Source organism: Loxodonta africana, chromosome 12 (assembly GCF_030014295.1).
Source record: "Loxodonta africana isolate mLoxAfr1 chromosome 12, mLoxAfr1.hap2, whole genome shotgun sequence".
NCBI classification, from domain to species: domain Eukaryota; kingdom Metazoa; phylum Chordata; class Mammalia; order Proboscidea; family Elephantidae; genus Loxodonta; species Loxodonta africana.
Window position 1 is genome coordinate 94,790,544 of NC_087353.1, and position 22,077 is coordinate 94,812,620.

At 42.2% G+C, this 22,077-nt stretch overlaps 1 protein-coding gene across 1 annotated transcript in view; it reads left to right on the forward strand.

Moving 5' to 3' along the window:
* Positions 1–22,077, forward strand: part of SDK1 (sidekick cell adhesion molecule 1) — a 363,835-nt gene that overhangs the window by 223,190 nt on the left and 118,568 nt on the right. The window contains exons 21-23 of the mRNA XM_064295981.1: positions 769–884; positions 1,879–2,068; positions 7,111–7,209. Coding sequence (XP_064152051.1) covers positions 769–884; positions 1,879–2,068; positions 7,111–7,209 — 405 coding nt within the window. The remainder of the gene's footprint in view (positions 1–768; positions 885–1,878; positions 2,069–7,110; positions 7,210–22,077) is intronic.

Sequence of the window (22,077 nt, forward strand, 5' to 3'; positions counted from 1 at the left end):
TTCCCCCTTTTGATCACGATTCTGCTCTAGAATGTTTGATGATATAATTTTCTTGAGCCTTAGTTTTCTCATCATAGAAAGGGTTAATAATACCTCCTCCCCACCATTGGATTATTGCATCTAAAAACACCCAGCACAGGGACCAAACCACACCTGTTGCCATCAAGTCAATCCCTACTCATTGCAACCCCATGTGTTACAGAGTGGAACTGAGCTCCATAGAGTTTTCTTGGCTGTAAACTTTATGGAAGCAAATTTCCAGGCCTTTCTTTCGTGGTACTCTTTAGTGGGTTCAGACTGCCAACCTTCAGGTTAGTAAACCAAACGCAAACCATCTGCACCACCCAGGGACCCCAGCACAGGGCCACACACATAGTAAGCTCCTAGGAAATGTTCTCCTCCTTGTCCTTCCCCCCTTTCCCTTTGTGTAAATCAGAGAAGTCAGAGAACAACTCTCTGTCTGAAAGTGAGGCTCTTCCCATTTGAGATGAAAGCCTGCATCCACACAGGTTAATAGAGAGACTAGACTAGCCATATTTTCTTGCTGGATTGAGCTCCTAAATACCCCGGATTTATGGCATTTGTTGCTAATATTAAGGAGATTTACGTTTCTGTTGTACTCGCGTGGGGTTGATCTGATCACTACAGAGTGCTCAGAATGCATTGCTGTTTCAAAGACAGCTTGATTATTTGGGTATAGATTGGACCTTTGCTTGTCAAAGCCTTTAGACTTTGAATGCCAATTGATTTCGCTCTTGTTCTTTACAGTTCCTTCAGCCGCCCCTGGAAATGTTTCAGCCGAGGCTGTCAGCTCCACCCAGATCCTCCTGACATGGGCTTCCGTGCCCGAACAGGACCAGAATGGGCTCATATTGGGCTACAAGGTACATAGGCATCAGGAGTCCTTCTGTGGCTCAAGATGCGGGCTAGGAACAACTGCTGCAATGTCACCCCCAAACCAGTGTGCTTGTCTTTACTTACAGATCACAGCACTGGCCAGTTGCATGGTTTTTACATTAATGGTCCTATCGCATCCTCATTACAGTCTGGGAGTTAGGCCTGGAAATCTACTTCAGAGAAGTCAGCCATGGAAAACCCCATGGATCTCAGTTCTACTCTGACACACACTGGGGTGCCATGAGTCAGAGTCAACACGATGGCAACTGGTTGGCTGCCTGTAGCTGGCCAACAGCCCATCGTCCACGGAGGCTGGAGCTCACAGCTCATGTGGAGGGTTGCAGGTCTCCTGAGCCATGAACCAGGTGTCTGACAAAGATGAGAAGCCCATGGGCTAGCCGGCTCATTTCTAGGAGCCAAGTCACCCTGTGTTCGTAAGCAAGGCCGCATCTGAGTGGCTGCAGTTGGGGCCTCAGATCTTGCAGACACTGGGTCGGCAGCCAAGACATCAAGCAGTGAGCTGGATTGTAACTGAAACTCCACTTCTACTCTGCGTATGAGTTCCGCATCACCATCTTCAGAAAAATGTGTATATCTATATGAGAAGCCCTGGTAGCACATTGGTTAAGCACTCGGCTGCTAACTGAAAGGTCAGTGGTTCAAACCCACCATTGGCTCTGCGGGAGAAAGATACGGTGATCAGCTCCTGTAAAGGTTACAGCCTCAGAAACCCTGTGGGGAAGTTCTATTCTGTCCTGTCAGGTCTCTGTGAATCACAATCAACTGGACGGGAATGAGTATATGTCTGTATACCTATACTGTCAGTTTATCAAGATTAGCTCCATAATCTACACCTGTCTTTGGGGCAGAAATCATAGTTGGTCCTGGGCTCATGGTGGTGAGCCCGACCCCCTCACCCACAGGGCCTCCCATTAACATTCTGCACCAGCCTAACCACCACACTGTGTGCCGCTGCTACAGATTCTGTTCCGGGCCAAGGACTTGGACCCCGAGCCCAGGAGCCACGTCGTGCGGGGGAACCACACACAGTCGGCCCTGCTGGCAGGCCTGCGCAAGTTCGTGCTCTACGAGCTCCAGGTGCTGGCCTTCACCCGCATCGGGAACGGGGTGCCCAGCTCGCCGCTCATCCTGGAGCGCACCAAGGACGACGGTACGTTCACCATCCACACCCTCGCTGCTCTCTCCCCTCTTCTGGATCTGCTCTTCCAGCCCAAACCATTTGGATTTCTGTCATTTTTAACTTAATTTTCAAGTCTTTCTTTTTTATTTTTTTCTTCAGTTGAGGAAAACAAAATTGTTTTCCAGTTGCTGACCATTTATATGGCCAATTTCAGTCTGGAGTGAATTTTGACAGCCTAATTATGAACCTAGAGGTACCTGGGTGGTACAAGCAGTTTGAGATCACCTGATAAGCCAAAGGTTGGCAGTTCCAACCCACTCAGTGGTGCAATGGGAGAAAGGCCTGGCAATCTGCTTCTGTAAAGATTACAGGCAAGAAAACCCTGTAGAGCAGTTCTACCCTGTAACACATGGGGTCGCCATGAGTTGGAATCAACTCGACAGCGGTGGGTAGCATTTGATGCCCCATTTTCATACTTCTTTTTCTAATTATGAACCGATGCAGAATCTCCACCATCACTCTGCAGGGGGCGGTGGGGAGAGGCATAGTCAGGGCCGGGCAGGCTGGAGTCCTAACACATGAGCCTGCTCCTCCTGGCTTGCAAATCTATGTAAAAATCCATGACCGACCACAGCCTCAGTCCTCCTGATGCCCCTGGCCTCGCCGTTTGTGTTATCAGAGATAATGAGCAGTATCTACATAGAGCGCGCTGTGTTCAAAGGCTCACAGGATTCCACAGTCTCTACATAGAGCGCGCTGTGTTCAGAGGCTCACGGGGTTCCCACATCCCCATATCCAAAGGCCAGAATAACAAATGCACCTGACAGCTTTGTGTTTATGGAAGTCTAAATCATCAGCAAATATGTTTTTCCATTTGCAGATGCCAAACACTTAAAGGTTAGCTCCTTTACATTTTCATTATTAAAGAGACCACCCTGAATATGTCAGGGGGAAGACCATTGACTCCCCCTACCCCCAAAAGACCCCATTGTAGGGATCTAGAGAAATGGAGTCCCTAGTGGTACAAGCTGTGTACGCGATTGGCTGCTAACCGAAAGGTTGGAGGTTCGGGTCCACCCAGAGGCACCTAGAAAAACGCCCTGGTGATCTGCTTCTGGACAATCAGTCACTGAAAACTCTGTGGAGCACCCCTCAGCTCTGACACACGTGGGGTTGCCGTGAGTTGGGGTCGACTCCGCAGCAGCTGATTGTGGGTCTAAAGCTTCTGGCCAGTGAAGCAACTGCAGGTTTTCTTAGGCGTCTTCCCTGAAGTAATGACATTCGTCCCCAGACACACTCTCACTGCTGAGTTAGAACTCTGCTTTCTCCATTTTGCTCTGGGGTCACCCCACAGCTGGGCTTGCTTGTTGTTTTTGTTGTGTGCCATTAAGTCGATTCTGTCTCATAGCAACCCCGTGTGACAAAGTAGACCTGCCCCATAGGGTTTTCCTGGCTGTAATCTTTACAGAAGCAGATTGCCAGGTCTTTCTTCTGCAGAGCCACTATTGGCTTCGAATCACCAACCTTGCAGTTAGCAGTTGCACGGTTAACTGTTGCTCTGTTAGGGCTCCTTTGGGCCTCACTTGTTGCTGTTGTGTGCCACTGAGTTCAGATGAGGGCAGTGATCTTGCAAACCATGGGGTTAGCCCTCCCTCTAACTCAGACCCTTGGGGATACAGGCACTCCTGAGCGGGGAAATAGGCCATGTAGGTTGTACCGTTGCAAAACTGTCTGAAGCTATAACATGTGGTTCACAAATGACACGTAAAAGGGGACATTTTTAAAGATGTTCCTCAAAACTAGGCTTAGTATGACGGTATCTTCCTAAAGCCTATGCTGACAAGGCACAGAATGTTTTTTTTTTTTTTTTTTTTCCTTTTCTCACAGTCCTTATATAAACATACTTTTCCTCCCCCTCATTTCAGTGTAATTCAAATCATCGGACTTGGTAATAAGGAGGTGCCTAGGAAGCCTGACTTTAGAGTCTGTGTATTCGTGAACTGGGCCTGGCTCCTGAGCCTGGCTTCTCCTTCTTGCCTTTATTCTACCCAAGCAGTGGTGTCAAATACCAACTGAGATGTTTCAAGAAACAGATGCAGTGTTGCAAGTCCTCAGTCATCTATGCCAAGAAATTTGGAAGACAGCTACCTGGCCAACTGACTGGAAGAGATTCATATTTCTGCCCATTCCAAAGAAAGGTCATCCAACAGAATGCAGAAATTATTGAACAATATCATTACTATCACACGCAAGTAAAATTTTACTAAAGATTATTCAAAAGCAGTTGCAGCAGTACATTGACAGGGAACTGCCAGAACTCAAGCTGGATTCAGAAGAGGATGTGGAATGAGAAATATCATTGCTGATGTCAGATAGATCTTGGCCGAAAGCACAGAATACCAGAAAGATGTTTGCCTGTGTTTTATGGACTATGCAAAGGGATTTGACTGTGTGGATCATAACAAATTACGGATAACATTGCGAAGAATGGGAGTTCCAGGACACTTGTGCCCGTGCAGAACCTGTACATAGACCAAAAGGCAGTTGTTCGAACAGGACAAAGGGATACTGCCTGGTTTAAAATCAGGAAAGGTGTGCATCGAGGTTGTATCCTTTCACCGTAATTTGTTCCATCTGTATGCTGAGCAAACAATCCAAGAAGCTGGACTATATGAAGAAGAATGGGGCCTCAGGATTAGAGAACATTCATTAACAACCTGCAATATGCAGATAACACAGCGTTGCTTACTGAAGGTGAAGAGGACTTGAAGCACTTATTAATGAAGATCAAAGACCACAGCCTTCAGTATGGATTACACCTCAACATAAAGAAAATGAAAATCCTCACAATGAACCAATAGGCAACATTGTGATAAATGGAGAAAAGATTGAAGTTGTGAAGGATTTCGTTTTACTTGGATCCACGATCAATGCCCATGAAAGCAGCAGTCGAGAAATTATATAACACATTGTGTTGGACAAATCTGCTGCAAAAGACCTCTTTAAAGTGTTCAAAAGCAAAGATGTCACTTTGGGGACTAAGGTGCACCTGGCTCACGCCATATTATTTTCAGTCACCTCATATGCATGCAGAAGATGGATAATGAATAAGGAAGACCAAAGAATTGATGCCTTTGAATTATGGTGTTGGTAAAGAATATTGAATACACCATGGACTCCCAGCAGAATGAACAAAGCTGTCTTGGAAGATGTATAGCCAGAATGCTCCTTACAAGTGAGGTTGGCAAGACTTCGTCTCCCATACTTTGGACATATTATCAGGAAGGATCAGTCCTTGCAGAAAGACATCATGCTTGGTAACATAGAGGGTCAGTGAAAAAGAGGAAGACCCTCAACAAGATGGATTGACACAGTGGCTACAACAACGGTCTCAAACATAGCAACAATTGTGAGAATGGTGCAGGACCGGGCAGTGTTTTGTTCTGTTGTGCATGGGGTCGCTATGGGTTGGAATTGACTCAAGGGCACCTAACAACAACAGCGGTGTCACCACACATTTGAAGTTTAAAATACTGTTCTCAGCATAATAGCTAGAGGCAGATTTCAACAGCCCTCTAATAACTTTAACACATGATTTTATTTTGTATTGATCGGTCATTGGTCACTGCCTCTTACCTGGTAATCAATCAGCTATTAAGTTCCGACAAGAAATTCTGACACTGGCCACCCAACTTATTTGACTAATCATTTGAGTAAATATATTGTTCAAGGGCTATGACCCTATTATTGAATGGCTCCAGAATATATGACTGCTTTTGAAATGATTGGTGGACCTGTATCACACAGAAGAATTACATGCATATGTTTATCAACTCTTAATTTTCTATGACAGTGCAGGAAAGGGGTGGTATACATAAGAGAAAAGCCATTGAGTATAAAAATGGTCTTTTTTCAATAATTGTGACCTCCATTTAGAAGGAGGAACTTCAAAGCCTTCTTCTCCAACATCTACTTTGCAGACGTCAAACCCAGTAAAAGAATCTGAGCTCAGATTGGTGAAATCTTTACCTTCAACTTGGCAAACAGTCTGTGTATAGAGTCATTTTGTGACTGGTATACTAGTTTCAGGAAACCCTGGTGGCAGAGTGGTGAAGCTGCTAATCAAGAGGTCGGCAGTTCTGATCCGCCAGGCGCTCCTTGGAAACTCAATGGGGCAGTTCTACTCTGTTCTGTACTGTCGCTATGAGTCAGAATCGGCTCGACGGCAGTGGGTGATGGTGATGGTGTACTAGTTTCATGCTATTTCCCCCTTATACTGTTTCCTGCATAGTTTCTGAGCACAGCTTTTGTTACTTGGAAAGCATAGAGGCAGGTTTCAAAATAAGACGATTCTCAAACTCATTAGGGAGCCACACAGAGCCAGTTAGATTCCAAAAGCTAATTGCCCCAAACTTAGAGTGTTTTAACAATAAAGACTATCATAAGTGGTAGGTAGCTAAGCTGTGGTAGGTAGGTGGCATGGTATATGGTATGGTAGACAGTGGATGATAGGTAGGTGGTATGGTAGATGGTAGTTAGCTAGGCTATGGTAAGTAGATGGTATGGTAGAAAAGAGGTAGGTGGTGAGTAGAAGGTATGGTAGATGGTAGGTAGGTAGCATGGTATATAGTATAGTACATGGTAGATGATAAAAGTAGGTGTGATGGTAGATGGTAGGTAGCTAGACTATGGTGTAATATAATAGATGGTAGATGGTATGTAGATGGCAGGTGGTATGGTAAATGGTAGTTAGCTAGGCTATGGTAGGCAGAAGGTAGAGTAGATGGTAGGCAGGTGGTGGATAGATGGTAGGTGGAAGGTGGGTGGTATGGTAGATAGGATGGTAGGTGGTAGTTAACTAGGCGATAGTAGGTAGGCAGTATGGTATACAGTGTAGTAGATGGTAGATGGTAAGTAGGTGCTATGGTATATGGGATGGTAGTTGGGACGGTAGATGAGAGATAGATGGTATAGCTAGACTAGCTTACAACATCCTCTGTAACTTGTCATGTGCACACGTAACACTGAAATGGTATTTGAATCACTAGGATGATTTTTTTTTTTTCCATCAGCCCCAGGCCCGCCGGTGAGACTCGTCTTCCCAGAAGTGAGATTAACATCAGTACGAATCGTGTGGCAGCCCCCAGAGGAACCCAACGGCATCATTCTGGGTAAGGGAGTGGCAGCGATGAAAGAGATCATCGCTCGGAGAGAAATAACAATTAGGTGGATTCTTCTGTTTTTACTAGATGATTAAGAAGTAAGAGAAATCGCGTCTGCAGCAGCCTAGCATTTTCTGAGTTGGGATGATTGTGGGCCTCTCTGCTGTTTTGTCAGCTTGGCGCCAAGGTTTTATGGGGAATAGAACTTACATTTTGTTAACCCAGAATTTTTTTCCATTTGTTCATGGTTTATAGAAATACCATTTGTAATTGACCTTCCATTCAACTCTGAAATAACCAGACCACTTTGATGTGTGTTTGGAAGCAAAAGGCTAGTTTTTCATCAAAGACATAGACCTGGGCTTTGGTCCTGAGGTCCTGGGAACATCTTTCTTTTGCTATAGGGCATGGACCTAATCCTGTTAAGAAGTTGCTGAAGTGAATTGTATGCCTTAGGTCCCAAGGAATTTGTTTACTTTTAACTTTTCATATAGAGAAACAACTCTAATAATAGTTGATAAAAAGCCTTAATTTTTCGCAGTTCCACAGAGGCAGCAAACTTTAAAAAATCATCTTTATTCACCCATTCACCAAAACAAACTAAGGACTTGCTGGTGCCAGGCATTGGGTATGTAGTGGGAACCAAGAAATGTGTAAGATATGCCCACCCTCGGGATCATAAGGGAGATGTCACAAGTGACGATTTAGTGTGATATGTGATATAATGGTGACACCATTAAATGCCCCGGAACCAGTTCCTTCTGGGGCTGGGGGCATTGCATAGGATGGGAGGCTCCTTTTGAGCTGGATCTTAAAGGTAAATAGCTGCCCTCTGTGAAGAGGGAAGAAGGGTGTCCACTTGTCCAAAACAGAACGTCGTTTGCCAGTGAGAGAGTGAACAGATAAGGACCGGATGTGACCAGGCCAGGGTATGACCCACTTGGCAGTGGAGAATGTGGTCTGTGGGCCCAGACTTGTCAAAATGGGCATTTATAGGGAAGGAGATCAGCATGAATATTGCTCAGACCTGGGTCAGCTCTCAAATATGGTATTTACCCAATCCTAACCCACAGGAGGAAATCTTGGTGGCATACTGGTTAAGTTCTATGGCTGCTAACCAAAAGGTTGGCCATTCAAATTCGCCAGGCACTCCTTGGAAACTCTGTGGGGCAGTTCTTCTCTGTCCTATAGGGTCGCTATGAGTTGGGATCAACTCGACAGCAACGGGTTTTTTTTTTTTTTTTAAACTCACAGGAGGAGCCCTGGTGGTACAGTGAAGAGCTTGGCTGCTAACCAAAAGGTCGGCAGCTCGAATCCACTAGCTGCTCCTTGGAAACCCTATGGGACACTTCTACTCTGTCCTATGGAGTCACTATGAGTCAGAATCGACTCGATGGCAGTGGGTTTGGTTTTGGTTTGGTAACCCACAGGACAGAGTCCTAGGTGGCCCAAATGGTTAGATGCTGGACTGCTAGCTAAAGGTTGGGGATTCAAACCCATCCAGCAGTGTCTCAGAAGAAAGGCCTGGTGATCTGCTTCTGAAAGGTCACTGCCTTGAAAACCCTATGGAGTAGTTGCGTCTGCAAACATGGCGTTGCTATGAGTTGGAATTCATTTGAGGGCAACTAACAACAATAACGGAAACCCTGGTGACACAGTGGTTAAGTGCTATGGCTGCTAACCAAAAGGTTGGCAGTTCAAATCCACCAGGTGCTCCTTGGAAACTCTATGGGGCAGTTCTACTCTGTCCTATAGGGTCGCTGAGTGGGAATGGACTCGAAGGAAATGGGTTTGGTTTTTTTTTTTTTGGTTTAACAACACCAGCCTACAGGAAGGAATCCCTGGGTGGTACAAACAGTTAGATTCTTGACTACTAACCAAAAGGTTGACGGTTCAAACTTGCCCAGAAAGCCTTGGAAGAAGGAACTGGCCATCTACTTCCAAAAAATTAGCCGCTGAAAACCCTATGGAGCACAGCTCTACTCTGCACACCTGGGGTTACCATGAGGGGGGCTTGACTCAACCACAACTGGTTTGGTGTTTTGGTTAACTCACAAAAAACTCACAGGAGACCCCAAATTGGTTAGCTTGTGTTCTAGGTGATTTAGAGTGAGATAATATATCTGAGCTTACAAATATGTGGTAAAAGATACCACTTTTACTTGCTTTGGATGTTGGGATTCTCAGGTTTTGTTTGGAGAAAGGGTTTCACTTCATTAATAAAAAAAGATTTGGGAGCCTTCTCTAAGGGCACTGGGGAGCCATCCAAGGATAATGAGCAGGAGAGTGACAGGGTCAGATCTGCATTTAGATAATGACTCTGGTGTCAAGAGAAGAGTGGGTGGAAAGCAATTTATTGAGTGCTTGCTTCATGAAGACAGTCTAGAGCCTTTCTAAGTACTCTACACGAGAAGATCATGACCACATTTTTATTATTTTGACCGTTTCTTGTCTGATTCCCTGGAGTTGCTACCTACAAGTCTTTTGTTAAGACTGTGTCGTTGTTGTTGTTAGCTGCAGTCGAGTCGACTCCGACTCATGGTGACCCCGTGTGTGCAGAGTAGACCTGTGCTCCATAGGGTTTTCAGTGGCTGATTTCTCAGATCGATTGCCAGACCTTTCTTTCAAGGCACCTCTGGATGGCCTTGAACCTTCAACCTTTCTAAGTGCAGTGTTTGTACCACCCAGGGATTTCTTCCTGTAGGCTGTTGTCATTGTTAGTTGCCTTCAGGTCGATTCCAACTCATGGTGAGCCCGTGTGTGCAGAGTACACCTACTCCATAATGTTTTCAAGGCTGTAACCTTTCTGAAGTAGATCACCAGACCTGTCTTCCGAGATGCTTCTGGGTGGGTTTGAACCACCGACCTTTAGGTTAGTAGTGGAGCACTTAACTGTTTGCACCACCCAAGGACTCCTGCTATGATTATAGTATTCCCGAATTAGGTGACCTTTGGAATTGCAGGTTCTTGCTACTAAAACCACAAATGAGCAGCTACAGAAGGTGTTGTTGAGGTATGCATTTCAGATGCTGCTCTCACCGCAGAGTATTTGCAATTCATGTCTCAGGCTCAGAGCCATGAACTGGAGACCCCAGGGGAGCAGAGGGTTTGCAGGAAAAGTGTCTCTAGCCAGCAGTGTGGTTGGAGACACTGGAGCCACACTCAAGCAGGGCCTGCCCCTGACCCCCTGCCCAGGCTGCAGCCTCATCTGGAACAAGCAGGGCTCAATATCCGATTACCCAGGGGACATCCCAGCATGCTGTGAAACAGGAACGTTCTAGAGACACAGAATGTAAAATTCTGAACCGTTGCTTGCAGTTACGGGAGCCCAAGAGGGCTGTGTGAAGAATCAGGGTTTCCCCAGCTTGGCTGAGCAAGGGGGCCTTGGAGCCCCTGGCTCCCACTGCTAACTCTGTAGATACTTCCAGCAGGGTCTTGTTGTATTGTCTTTTGTGCTGTGGCTGCAGCTTCCTGGGCCTGTAAAAATTGGTGGGACTCAAGGGGAAAGGTGTGAGAGGAATGTATACTTCACTTAGAGTGCTTCTTTTTCTCTCTTTTTTTTTAAATAATATTTTTAATTGTGTTTTTGATGAAAGTTTACACAGCAGTTTAGGTTCCCATTCAACAATTTCTATACATATTGTTCAGTGACGTTGGTTACATTCTTCACAATGCATTGTTAAAATGAAAATCATATTACACCAATAATAGAAATTAATTGAAGTTTATTTAATATACGATTTGCAAATTGGAGTAACATTTCAACTTGAGAGTCAAAAATGTTCCAAAGAAGAGAAGAACTTCCAAAATTTTTATACCGAATCTTATGGGCACTGCCATAGAAAGGGGCCAGAACAGAACAGATAACCTGTTTGTGGTCAGGAAGGATTTCATACAGCATTGTCTAGGAGAACAATAAATTACTGAGTTACCCTAAAACATAGCTTCCAGTCTTTCCTTTGGAGCCTGTTTCCCAAAACTGACTGAATTCTTCAAAAGAGCACAATGCCCAAACCAAAATGGTCTTAAATCGTTTATCTAGACCATTGTTTGACTCAAAGGAGACTGTTTAGAAACCAGTTTCTTCAGCGCTCAAGGTTCAAAAGGACACCTAAGGCCAAATAGCCTGAGTGGGTCACCCCAACTCCGTGGATCTCAGAAATCTGGATTCCAGGAGAATTAAAAACTGTTCCTCAGCGTGCACATTCTCGTTATTTCCATTCTGGTTGTTCCATTTCCAGTGCTCTAGTTTCCCTGCCCCCTTACATTCTCATCTTTATTTTAAAGAAATTCTTGACTGTTTGGTCTCATATAGATGTTTATTGAAGTGGCAAAGTATTCCCAGTGATATTCCTTATTTTGTGAGCCAATCTGTTATTTAGCTAAAAGATGACCTCAGGGGCTAGTTTCAATTCAAGGTTTAAAGAATATCTCAGGGCAATAGTCTCGGGAGTCCTCCAGTCTCAACCCGTCCTATAGGTCTAGATTTTTTAATAATATGAGGTTCTGTTCCATATTTTTCTCCCATACTATCAGGGTCCATCCATTGTGGTCCTGATTAGAATGGTTGGTAGTGGTAGCAGGACACCATCTAACTAGAACTATTCTGCTCTGGGTAGATGAGGCTGTGATTCGTGTAACTATTTGTCCAGTAGACTAGTTTCTTCATTGAATCTTTGGTTTCCTTCTTTCTCTTTTGCTCTAGGTGAGTAGAGACCAATAACGTGCTTCTCTCTTACCGTAGACAGACACACGTGCGTCCTGATCTTGATGCCATGACTTTGAACTACACATCTAATGTCTTCCTTGCAGGCATAGGGAGGTCCTGACCATTCCACATGCCTGGTCCACTTCCAGGAGAGACCCCCTGCCCCTGGGGACCCCACGCTCCCTTTAGGACACAAGTTAGTTGTCATCTCTACCTAGAAGCTTCTACCACCTCTGTCCATACCCATCTCTACCTGGGTTAGGTACCTTTCCTCTTTGTTCGCAAAGCACCTGCACCCACCGTCATCGCATGAGTCTGTCTCACTGTCCAACTGAGACTGTCAACTGGTTTTTTAATCCTGTTGTTTACTAGTAAAAGTTTTATTGTGGCAAAATATATCTAGCATAAAATTTGCAATTTTAACCATTTGTAAGTGTACACTTCAGTGACGTTAATTACATTCATTATGTTGTGTAGCTACCACCTTTATCCATTTATACAAATTTTCCATCACCCCAAACAGAAACCCTATACTGCTTAAAGCAGTAATCCTGTACTTTCCTTCCCTTGCCCCATGTTGTTGTTGTTTTTGTTGTTGTGTGCCATCGAGTCAAATTTTGACTCATAGTGATCCCATGTGACAAAGTAGAACTGCCCCATAGGGTTTTCTAGGCTATAATCTTTATGGAAGCAGATCTCCAGGCCTTTTTTCCATGGTGCCAGTGGGTGAGTTAAACCACCAACCTTTCATTTAGCAGCTAAGTGCTTAATTCATTATGCCACCAGGGCTCCTTACCCCATAGCCCATGGTAACTCCTAATAAACTTTTCGCTTATTCAGAGTATTCATATAAACGGAATCATGCAATATGCGACATTTTGTGTCTGACTTCTTTCACTCGGCATAATGTTTTCCAGGTTCATCCATGTGGTAGCATGTACCAGAACTTAATGAAGTTCTTTATGGCTGAATAATATTCCATTGTATGGATATACTGCAATTTGTCTATCTGTTCATCTATTGACGGATACTTGGGTTGTTTCTACATTTTGGCTATTGTGAATAATGCAATGAACATTGGTGTGCATGTATCTGTATGCTTGCTTTCAATACTTTTGGAAAATATACAGGAGTGGAATTGCTGGATCATATGGGAATTCTATGTTTAACTTTTTGAGGAACCTCTAAACTGTTCTCCACAGTGGCTACACCATATTATATTCCCACCAGCAACTATCCAGCTTTCCCATGCATATGACGCAATTGAAAACACTATGGCTTGAATCAGGTGCACCTTAGTCCTCAAAGTGACATCTTTGCTTTTTAACATTTTAAAAAGGTCTTTTGCAGCAGATTTGCCCAGTGAAATGCATCATATGATTTCTTGATTGCTGCTTCCACCATTGATTGTGGGTCCAAGTAAAATGAAATCCTTGACAACTTCAATATTTTCTCCGTTTATCTTGATGTTGCTTATTGATCCAGTTGTGAGGATTTTTGTTTTCTTTATGTTAAGGTATAATCCGTACTGATGGCTGTAGTCTTTGACCATCAATGTGTGTTTCAAGTCCTCTTTACTTTCAGCAAGAAAGGTTGTGTCATCTGCATAACTCAGGTTGTTAATGAGTCTTCCTCCAATTCCAATGCCACATACTTCTTCATATAGTCCAGCTTCTTGGATTATTTGCTCAGCACACGGATCGAATATGTATGGTGAAAGGATACAACCCTGATGCATAACCTTTCCTGACTTTAAACAATGCAATATCTCCTTGTTTTGTTCGAACGACTTCCTCTTGATCTATGTACTGGTTCGTCATGAGCACAATTAAGTATTCTGGAATTTCCATTCTTTGCAATGTTATCCATAATTTGTTGTGATCCACACAGTCGAATGCCTTTACATAGTAAAACACAGGCAAACATCTTTCTGGTATTCTGTTTTCAGGATGCATCTGACATCAGCAATGATAGCCCTTGTTCCACATCCTCCTCTGAATCCAGCTTAAATTTCTGGCAGTTCCCTGTCGATGTACTGCTGTGACCACGTTTGAATGATCCTCAGCAAAATTTTACTTGTGTGTGATATTAATGATATTGTTCAATAATTTCTGCATTCTGTTGGATCACCTTTCTCTGGAATAAGCATAAATACGAGCCTTTTCCAGTTGGTTGTCCAGATAGTTGTCTTCCAAATTTCTTGTCTTAGATGAGTGAGCCCTTCCAACGTTGTATCTATTTGTTGAAACATCTCAATTGGTATTCCGTCAATACCTGGAGCCTTGTTTTTGGCCAGTGCCTTCAAGTGCAGCTTGGACTTCTTCCTTCAGGACCACTGGTTCTTGATCATGTGCTATCTACTGAAATGGCTGAGTATCCATCAATTCTCTTTGGTACAGTGACTCTGTATTCCTTCCATCTTCTTTTGATGCTTTCTGCATCATTCAATATTTTCCCAGTAGAATCCTTCAATATTGCAATTAGAGGCTTGACTTTTTTCTTCAGTTTTTTCAGCTTGAGAAAAGCTGAACATGTTCTTCCCTTTTGGTTTTTTAACTTCAGGTCTTTGCACATTTCATTCTAATACTTTACTTTTTCTTCTCGAGCTCCCCTTTGAAAACTTCTGTTCAGCTCCTTTACTTCATTATTTCTTCCATTTGCTTTAGCTACTCGATGACATTCAAGAACAAGTTTCAGAGTCTCTCCTGCCATTCATTTTGGTCTTTCGTTTCTTTCCCGTCTTTTTGATGACTTCTTGCTTTCTTCGTGTATGATGTCCTTCGACAATTTGTCTGGTCTTCGGTCATTAGTGTTCAATGCATCAAGTCTATTTTTGAGATGGTTTCTAAATTCAGGTGGAATATACTCAAGGTCATGCTAGGGCTCTCTTGGACTTGTTCTAATTTTCTTCAGCTTCAGTTTGAACTTGCATAAGACCAATTGATGGTCTTCTCTGCAGTTTGCCCCGTCCTTGTTCTCACTGATGATATTGAGATTTTTCATCATCTCTTTTCACAGATATAGTCAGTTTGATTGCTCTTTATTCCATCTGTGAGGTCCATAGTCACCGTTTATGTTTTTGAAAAAAGTTATTTGCAGTGAAAAACTCATTGATCCTAGAAAATTCTAACATGTGTTCTCTGGTGTCATTTCTGTCACCTACACCATAGTTTCCAACTACTGACCCTTCTTTGTTTCCATCTTTCACATTTCAATCACCAGTAATTATCAGTGCATCTTGATCACTTTCAGACTGCAGAAGTTGGTAAAAATCTTCAATTTCTTTATCTTTGGCACTAGTGGTTTGTGCTTAAATTTGAATAATAGTCGTATTAACTGGCCTTCCTTGTAGGTATATGAATATTATCCTATCACTGACAGCGTTGTACTTCAGGATAGATCTTGAAATGTTCTTTTTGACGATGAATGCAATGTCATTCCTCTTCAGATTGTCATTCCCGGTATAATAAACCATATGATTGTCCAATTCAAAATGGCCAAAACCAGTCCATTTCGGTTCACTAATGCTTAGGATATGGATGTTTATTCCATCTCATTTTTGACAATTTCCAGTTTTCCTAGATTCATACTTCATACATTCCACATTCCAAGTACTAATGTTTGTTCTCATTTTGAGTGATTCCTCCTCAGTAAATGAAGGTCCCGAAAGCTTGACTCCACCCACGTCGTTAAGTTTGACTTAACTTTGAGGAAGCAGTTCTTCCCCAGTCGTATTTTGAATGTCTTCCAACCTGAGAGGCTCATATTCCAACACTGTATCAGACAAAGTTCTGCTGCTATTCGTAAGGTTTTCACTGGCTGATTTTTCTCAGAGGGATACGGCCAAGTATATGGTTCCCAAACATTTTCTCCCATCCCATAGATGGTCTCTTCGGTTTCTTGACAAAGTTCTTTGTTATGCAAAACTTTTTAATTTTGATAAAGTGCATTTTATCTCTTTTTTCTTTTGTTGCTTGTGCTTATGGAGTCAGGTCTTGAAGCTTTACCCCTATGTTTTCTTCAAAGAGTTTTTAGTTCTTATGTTTAAGTCATAGATCAACTTCGAGTTAATTTTTACATATGGTGTGAGGTAGAGGTCCAACTTCATTCTTATGCATGGAGAGATCCAATTGTCCCAGCATCATTTATTGAAGAGACTATTCTTTACCATTTGACTGGATTGTCAAAAATCAATTGCTCATAGATGTATGGGTTTATTCCTGGATTTTCAATTCTATTTCATTGTTCTGTAGGTCTGTCCTTATACTAGACCACAGTGTTTTGGTTATTGTAGCTTTGTGATACATTTTTGAAATTGGTAAATGTGAGTCTTCCTACTTCGTTCTTTTTCAAGATTGTTTTGGCTATTAGGGCCTCGTGCAATTTCACATGAATATAAGGATCGACTTCTCCATTTCTGCAAAAAAGCTCTTGGAATTTTGATAGGGATTACTTTGCATTTGTAGATTGCGTTGGGTAGTATTGACATCTTAAGAACAGTAGATCTTTCCGTTTAATATGTCTTTCCATTTACTTAGGTCTTCTTTAATTTCTTTCAGGATCATTTTATAGTTTTCAGGATACAGATCTTTCACCTACCTCACTGGTTAAATTTATTCCTAGTTATTTTATTCTTTTAGATGCTATGGTAAATGGAATTGTTTTCTCAATTTCCACTTCAGTTTATTCATTGCTGGTGTATAGAAACACAACCGATTTCTGTGTATAGTTTGATTACCCTGAAAGTTTTCTGAATTCCTCCATTAGCTCTAGAATCTTTCTTGTGGATTCTTTGGGATTTTCGATATATGTAATATGTCATCTGCAAATAGAGGTAGTTTTGCTTCTTCCTTTCCTCAACATTTACTTTTAGTTGTGTCTTTAACCTTTGTTTTTCTGACTATAAAATAATTAATGTTAATTCAGATAACAATGAAATGCCATTCCACAATAATCAGGTTTGGAACAAAAAGAAAGTCCTATGATGCCAAGTATACATGAGGATGTATCGAAACACGGCCTCTCATACACTCCTGTTAGGAATGTGAATTGATACAACTATTTTGGATAGTAATTTGACAATGTTTAGGGAAGATGGAAATGTCTGTATTTCATGTCTGAATAGTTCTTCACTTCTAGGCATTATGTCCTAGAGAACTCTTTGGATGTGTACACAGGGGCAAAGGCATAAGAATATTCATCACAGTATCGCTTTCAGTATCAAAAATAACTGGAAAGAATTCCAAATGTCCATTAATAAGTCAATGAAAAGGTAAATTGTGGTCTATTCACACAGTGGATAACAATATAGCGATTAAAATCATGAGCTGTATCAACGTGAATAAATCTCACAAACATCTATTGAGTGGGAAAAAAAAAGTTGCAGGAGAGTATTTATAGAATGGGAGTGTTTCTGTACTTTTTTAAATCTCTACAAACATTGCTCGATATCATTTACGGATGCATCCAGTAAAAATGGCATGGCAGGGGCGTCTGACCTCGTCGTCTAGCTTCGCAAGCGGGAAGAAGAATGGAGATCAACAGCTCCAGGCTGATTCCTCTGAGGCAGAAGTCAGACATATTGCCTCTCTCCAGCCTTTTTACCAATTCTGACACCAACCATCCCTCCCACAGCACTCTCTACTTCTCTGCTAGGTTCTATAATTTGTTGCAATGCCACAAAGAACTCACAGACCATACTCACATTTATGGGGTTTACTAGGGAAGTTAACAGGTTATGGTTCAGGCTCAGGAATACTCAGGATACAGTTCTTCCATTAGGACAGCCTCTTCTCAGCTGTGCCCACAGGCAGGCCTCTCTCTAGCCTTGGCTCTTCGGCCAGGCCTCTGCCCTGCTTGGGCAAGTGTTACAAAACTCTTTTAGCTCTGCCACTAAGTACCTAGAGGCATCCTATTCTGCCACTAAGCCTCAGCCCAAAGGTGGTCATCTCTAGCTCTGTCTCTGGTGCCCCTATTTTTCTGCCACTGCTTCTCAGCGTCTTTGTTGTTACATCTCTCTCTCTTTCTCTCCCTCAACCTTCTGGTTCCAGGAGCTGCTCAGCGGAGGGATCCCAGGTCCAAAGGACACACTCTACTTCTGGCTCTTCTTTCTTGGTGGTGGTGAGAGCCTCTCTTCCCACCACTGGGCTGGCTATTTGAAGCCCAATGGAATGGCAAAACTGACCAATACCCTTATTAGGGTTCCATACACCGTATTTGCATAGTCCCATACCCACAAGGGTGCCATGCACCTTTTTTACACTATTATCACACTATCCACTCCCCTTGCTGGGCCACAGCACGTCATTTCTGTAGTCTCACCGAGGCATTTGGTGGGAGTTACAAAGACTAAGGCTAGAAGGGCCATATGAAGTAATTCACTGCACCATACATGCTTACAGTAAAAATATAAAAACCTGCACAGAAATATACCCTAAATTGAAATATTACTTCTGAGAAGAAAGAACAGGAAGTGAATCCAATAGACCCACAAGCATAGCTTCAACTTTTTGTCATATTTTCTTTATTAACAAGAAATTTAAACATCAGATAAATGTGAAAAATCTCAAGATTTTTTAAATCAGTGTGGTGAGTACATGGGTGTTTGATCCATATTAAGTGTTTTTCTGTATGTTTAAAATATTTTATATAAAAAAGGGCACATATAAAATGAAAGTAACACTTTCAGTGTAAAATTAAAAAAAAAAAAGGAAATTCCAAAAAATAAGAAGAAAATGAAAATCACCCACAATTTTACTATCTAGAGATAAATATTATTGCCAATATTTTTTCTCAAATAGTGACAATATTTTTTCTCCCAGGCATTTTTTTCTAACGTTTTAATTAAAAAGTATTTCATGTTTAAAGGAACATCTCCATTCCACTATATTTATAAGTTATAATGAATTATAAAATAAATGACACAGCTTTTCCTGCCATCCAGTTTCAGACATAGAACTTCACCAGGACCATTAAAGCCCCAACAAGAGGTAAATATCATCCTGAATTTTGGGTTCATATTCCTTATTTTCCTTTATGGCTTTACTAGATAGACAGACAGATAGATAAATTGATAGATAGCTGCCACCGGGTTGACTGATTCCTCGCAACAGAATGAAACATTGCCTGGTCCTGTGTCATCCTCACAATTGTCAGTGTGTTTGAGTTCCCCATTGCGGTCACTGTGCCAGTTCAGCTCACCGAGGGTCTCCCTAGCCCTCACTAGCCCTCTCCTTCAACAAACACGATGTCTTTCTCTAGTGATCGATCTCTCCTGATGGTATGTCCAAGGTAAGCAAGCCGGATAGTCTCCTGTTGTGATCTATAAGGTTTTCACTGGCTGATTTTTGGACTTATATCGCCAGGCCTTTTTTCCTAGTCTGCCTTATTCTGGAAGCTCTGCTGAAACCTGTCCATTCTGAGTGGCCCTGCTGGTATTTGAAATATTGATGGCATAGCTTCCAGCATCTTAGCAACATGCAAGCTACCACAGTGCAGCTAACTGAGAGACAGGCAGTAGGTTACATACATATAAATAGTTAAGTCTAAACAAGCTAATGTCAGTTTTGCATGTTTTTGAACTTCATATAAATTTTTCTGTTTTCTATTTTTTATGATTTGATTTATTCTTTCAAACTTGGTGAATTTTATCTTCGTAACTGCCATTTAACTGCTCTGTAGTTCAGTTCTGGACCTAGCAGCTCATTCTTTCATTCTCCTGACATTGGGCATTTGGGGTGTTCTCTGGTTTTTCTGTTATGAACCATGCTGCTGTGGCGTATTTGACTCCTGGTGCACATGAGGGAGGATTTCTCTTGGGTCTGCATCCTGATGGCCTTGTTGGATCACAGGGTTTGTGCACTTTCAACTTTACATGATTATCCCAGACTATTTTCATTAGTGATTGTACCAATTTATGTTCCTCCCAGCATGTATGTTGTTTTTATTATTATTATTATTTTTGTCGAGTAGGTTTCAACTTAGAGCAACCCTTTGCACAACACAATGAAATGCTGCCCAGTCCTGTGCCATCCTCACAATTGTTACTATGTTTGAGCTCATTGTTGCAGCCCCTGTGTCAGTCCATCTTGTGGAGGATCTTCCTCTTTTTCGCTGACCCTCCATTTTACCAAGCATGATGCCCTTCTCCAGGGACTGGTCCCTTCTGATAACATGTCCAAAGTAAGTGGGACGAAGCCTCATCACCCTTGCTTCTAAGGAGCACTCTGGCTGTACTTTTTCCAAGAAAGATTTGTTCATTTTTCTGGCAGTTCCTGGTATATTTAATGCTGAGCATGTCCTTCCCTTTTGGTTTTCTAACTTCAGGTCTTTGCGCATTTCATTACATTATTTTACTTTGCCTTCTTGAGCCACCTTTTGAAATCTTCTGTTCAGCTCACCAGCATGTATAAGAATTCTCATTCTTTACAACTTTGCTATCACGTGGTACACTCTGAGTTTTAAAAGTTTTGCCATTCTTGGGAGAAAAATGTGGAACAGAGCTTCAAAATCTTAAAAAGTCCAGACTTACTGGACTGGTTGAGACTAGAGGACTCTCTGAGATTATTGCCCTGAGACATTCTTTAAACCTTGAACCGAAACTAACCTCTGAGGTCAACTTTTAGCGAAATAACAGATTGGCTCACAAAACAGTAAATATCACCGGTGAGTGCTGTAGTGCTATGTTCCTTTAAAAAATTACCTATACGATACTAAATGGTCAACAATTACTTTAAATACAAAGATGACATGGTAAGGGGGCAAGGAAACTAGATTAATGGAAACGGAACAAACAGAACAGAAATAATGAGAATGTTCACGCATTGTGAAAAATGTAACCAATATCTCTGAACAACTTGCGTAGGAGAACCTAAACTTCTGTGTAAATCTGCACCAAAAACACAATAAAATATTATTTAAAAAAACCTTGCTATTCTGGCAGGTTTAAATTGGTGTCTCATTGTGGTTTGATGTTGCATTTCCCTAATAATTAATGAGGATGAGCACTTTGTCTGCCTAGTGGCTGTTTCTAGCCCCGCATTTAATGGTGCTCACAAGGAACCTGTACGCAGACCAAGAGGCAGTCATTCAAACAGAACAAGGGGATACTGCATGGTTTACAGTCAGGGAAGGCATACATCAGAGTTGTATCCTTTCACTATACTTATTCAATCTGTATGCTGAGCAAATAACCTGAGAAGCTGGACTGTGTGAAGAGGAATGAAGCGTCAGGACTGGAGGAAGACTCATTAACAACCTGCAACATGCTCATTAACAACCTTGCGTGCTGAAAGTGAAGAGACCTTGAAGCATTTACTGATGAAGATCAAAGACTACAGCCTTCAGTATGGATTACACCTCAACACAAAGAAAACAAAAATCCTCACATCTGGACCAATAAGCAACATTATGATAAATGGAAAAAATATTGAAGTTGCCAAGGATTTCATTGTATTCGGATCCACAATCAACGTGCTTGGAAACAGCAGTCAGTATATAAAACGACATACTGCATTTGGCAAATCAGCTGCAAAAGACCTCTTTAAAGTGTTAAAAAGCAAAGATGTCACTTTGAGGACTAAGGTGTGCCTGACCCAAGCTGTGGTATTTTCAATCGCCTCAGATGCATGTGAAAGCTGGACAAAATACGGAAGACTGAAGAATCGATGCCTTTGAATTATGGTATCAGCAAAAAATATTGAATATATCATAGACTGCCAGAAGACTGAACAAATTTGTCTTAGAAGAAGTACAGACAGAATGCTCCTTAGAAACAAGGATGGCAAGACTTTGTCTCACATACTTTGTATATGTTATCAGGAGGGACCAGTCCCTGGAGGAGGACATCATGCTTGGTAAAGTAGAGGGTCAGTGAAAAAGAGGAAGACCCTCGAGGAGATGGATTGACACAGTGTCTGCAACAATGGGCCCAAACATGGCAACTATTGTGAGGATGGTGCAGAACTGGGCAGTGTTTCGTTCTGTTGTACATGAGGTCACTGGGAGTTGGAACTGACTCTACATCACCTCACAACAGCAGCCCCCAGGTAGCCGTTGGCTTTGTCCTAAACACTCTCCATTGCTGTTCCCATTTCATTTTCAGCCTCTATCAGTTCTCCTTCTTTTATGCCAATTCAACCACGCACTTAGAAGGTTTTCCTTTTTTTCCT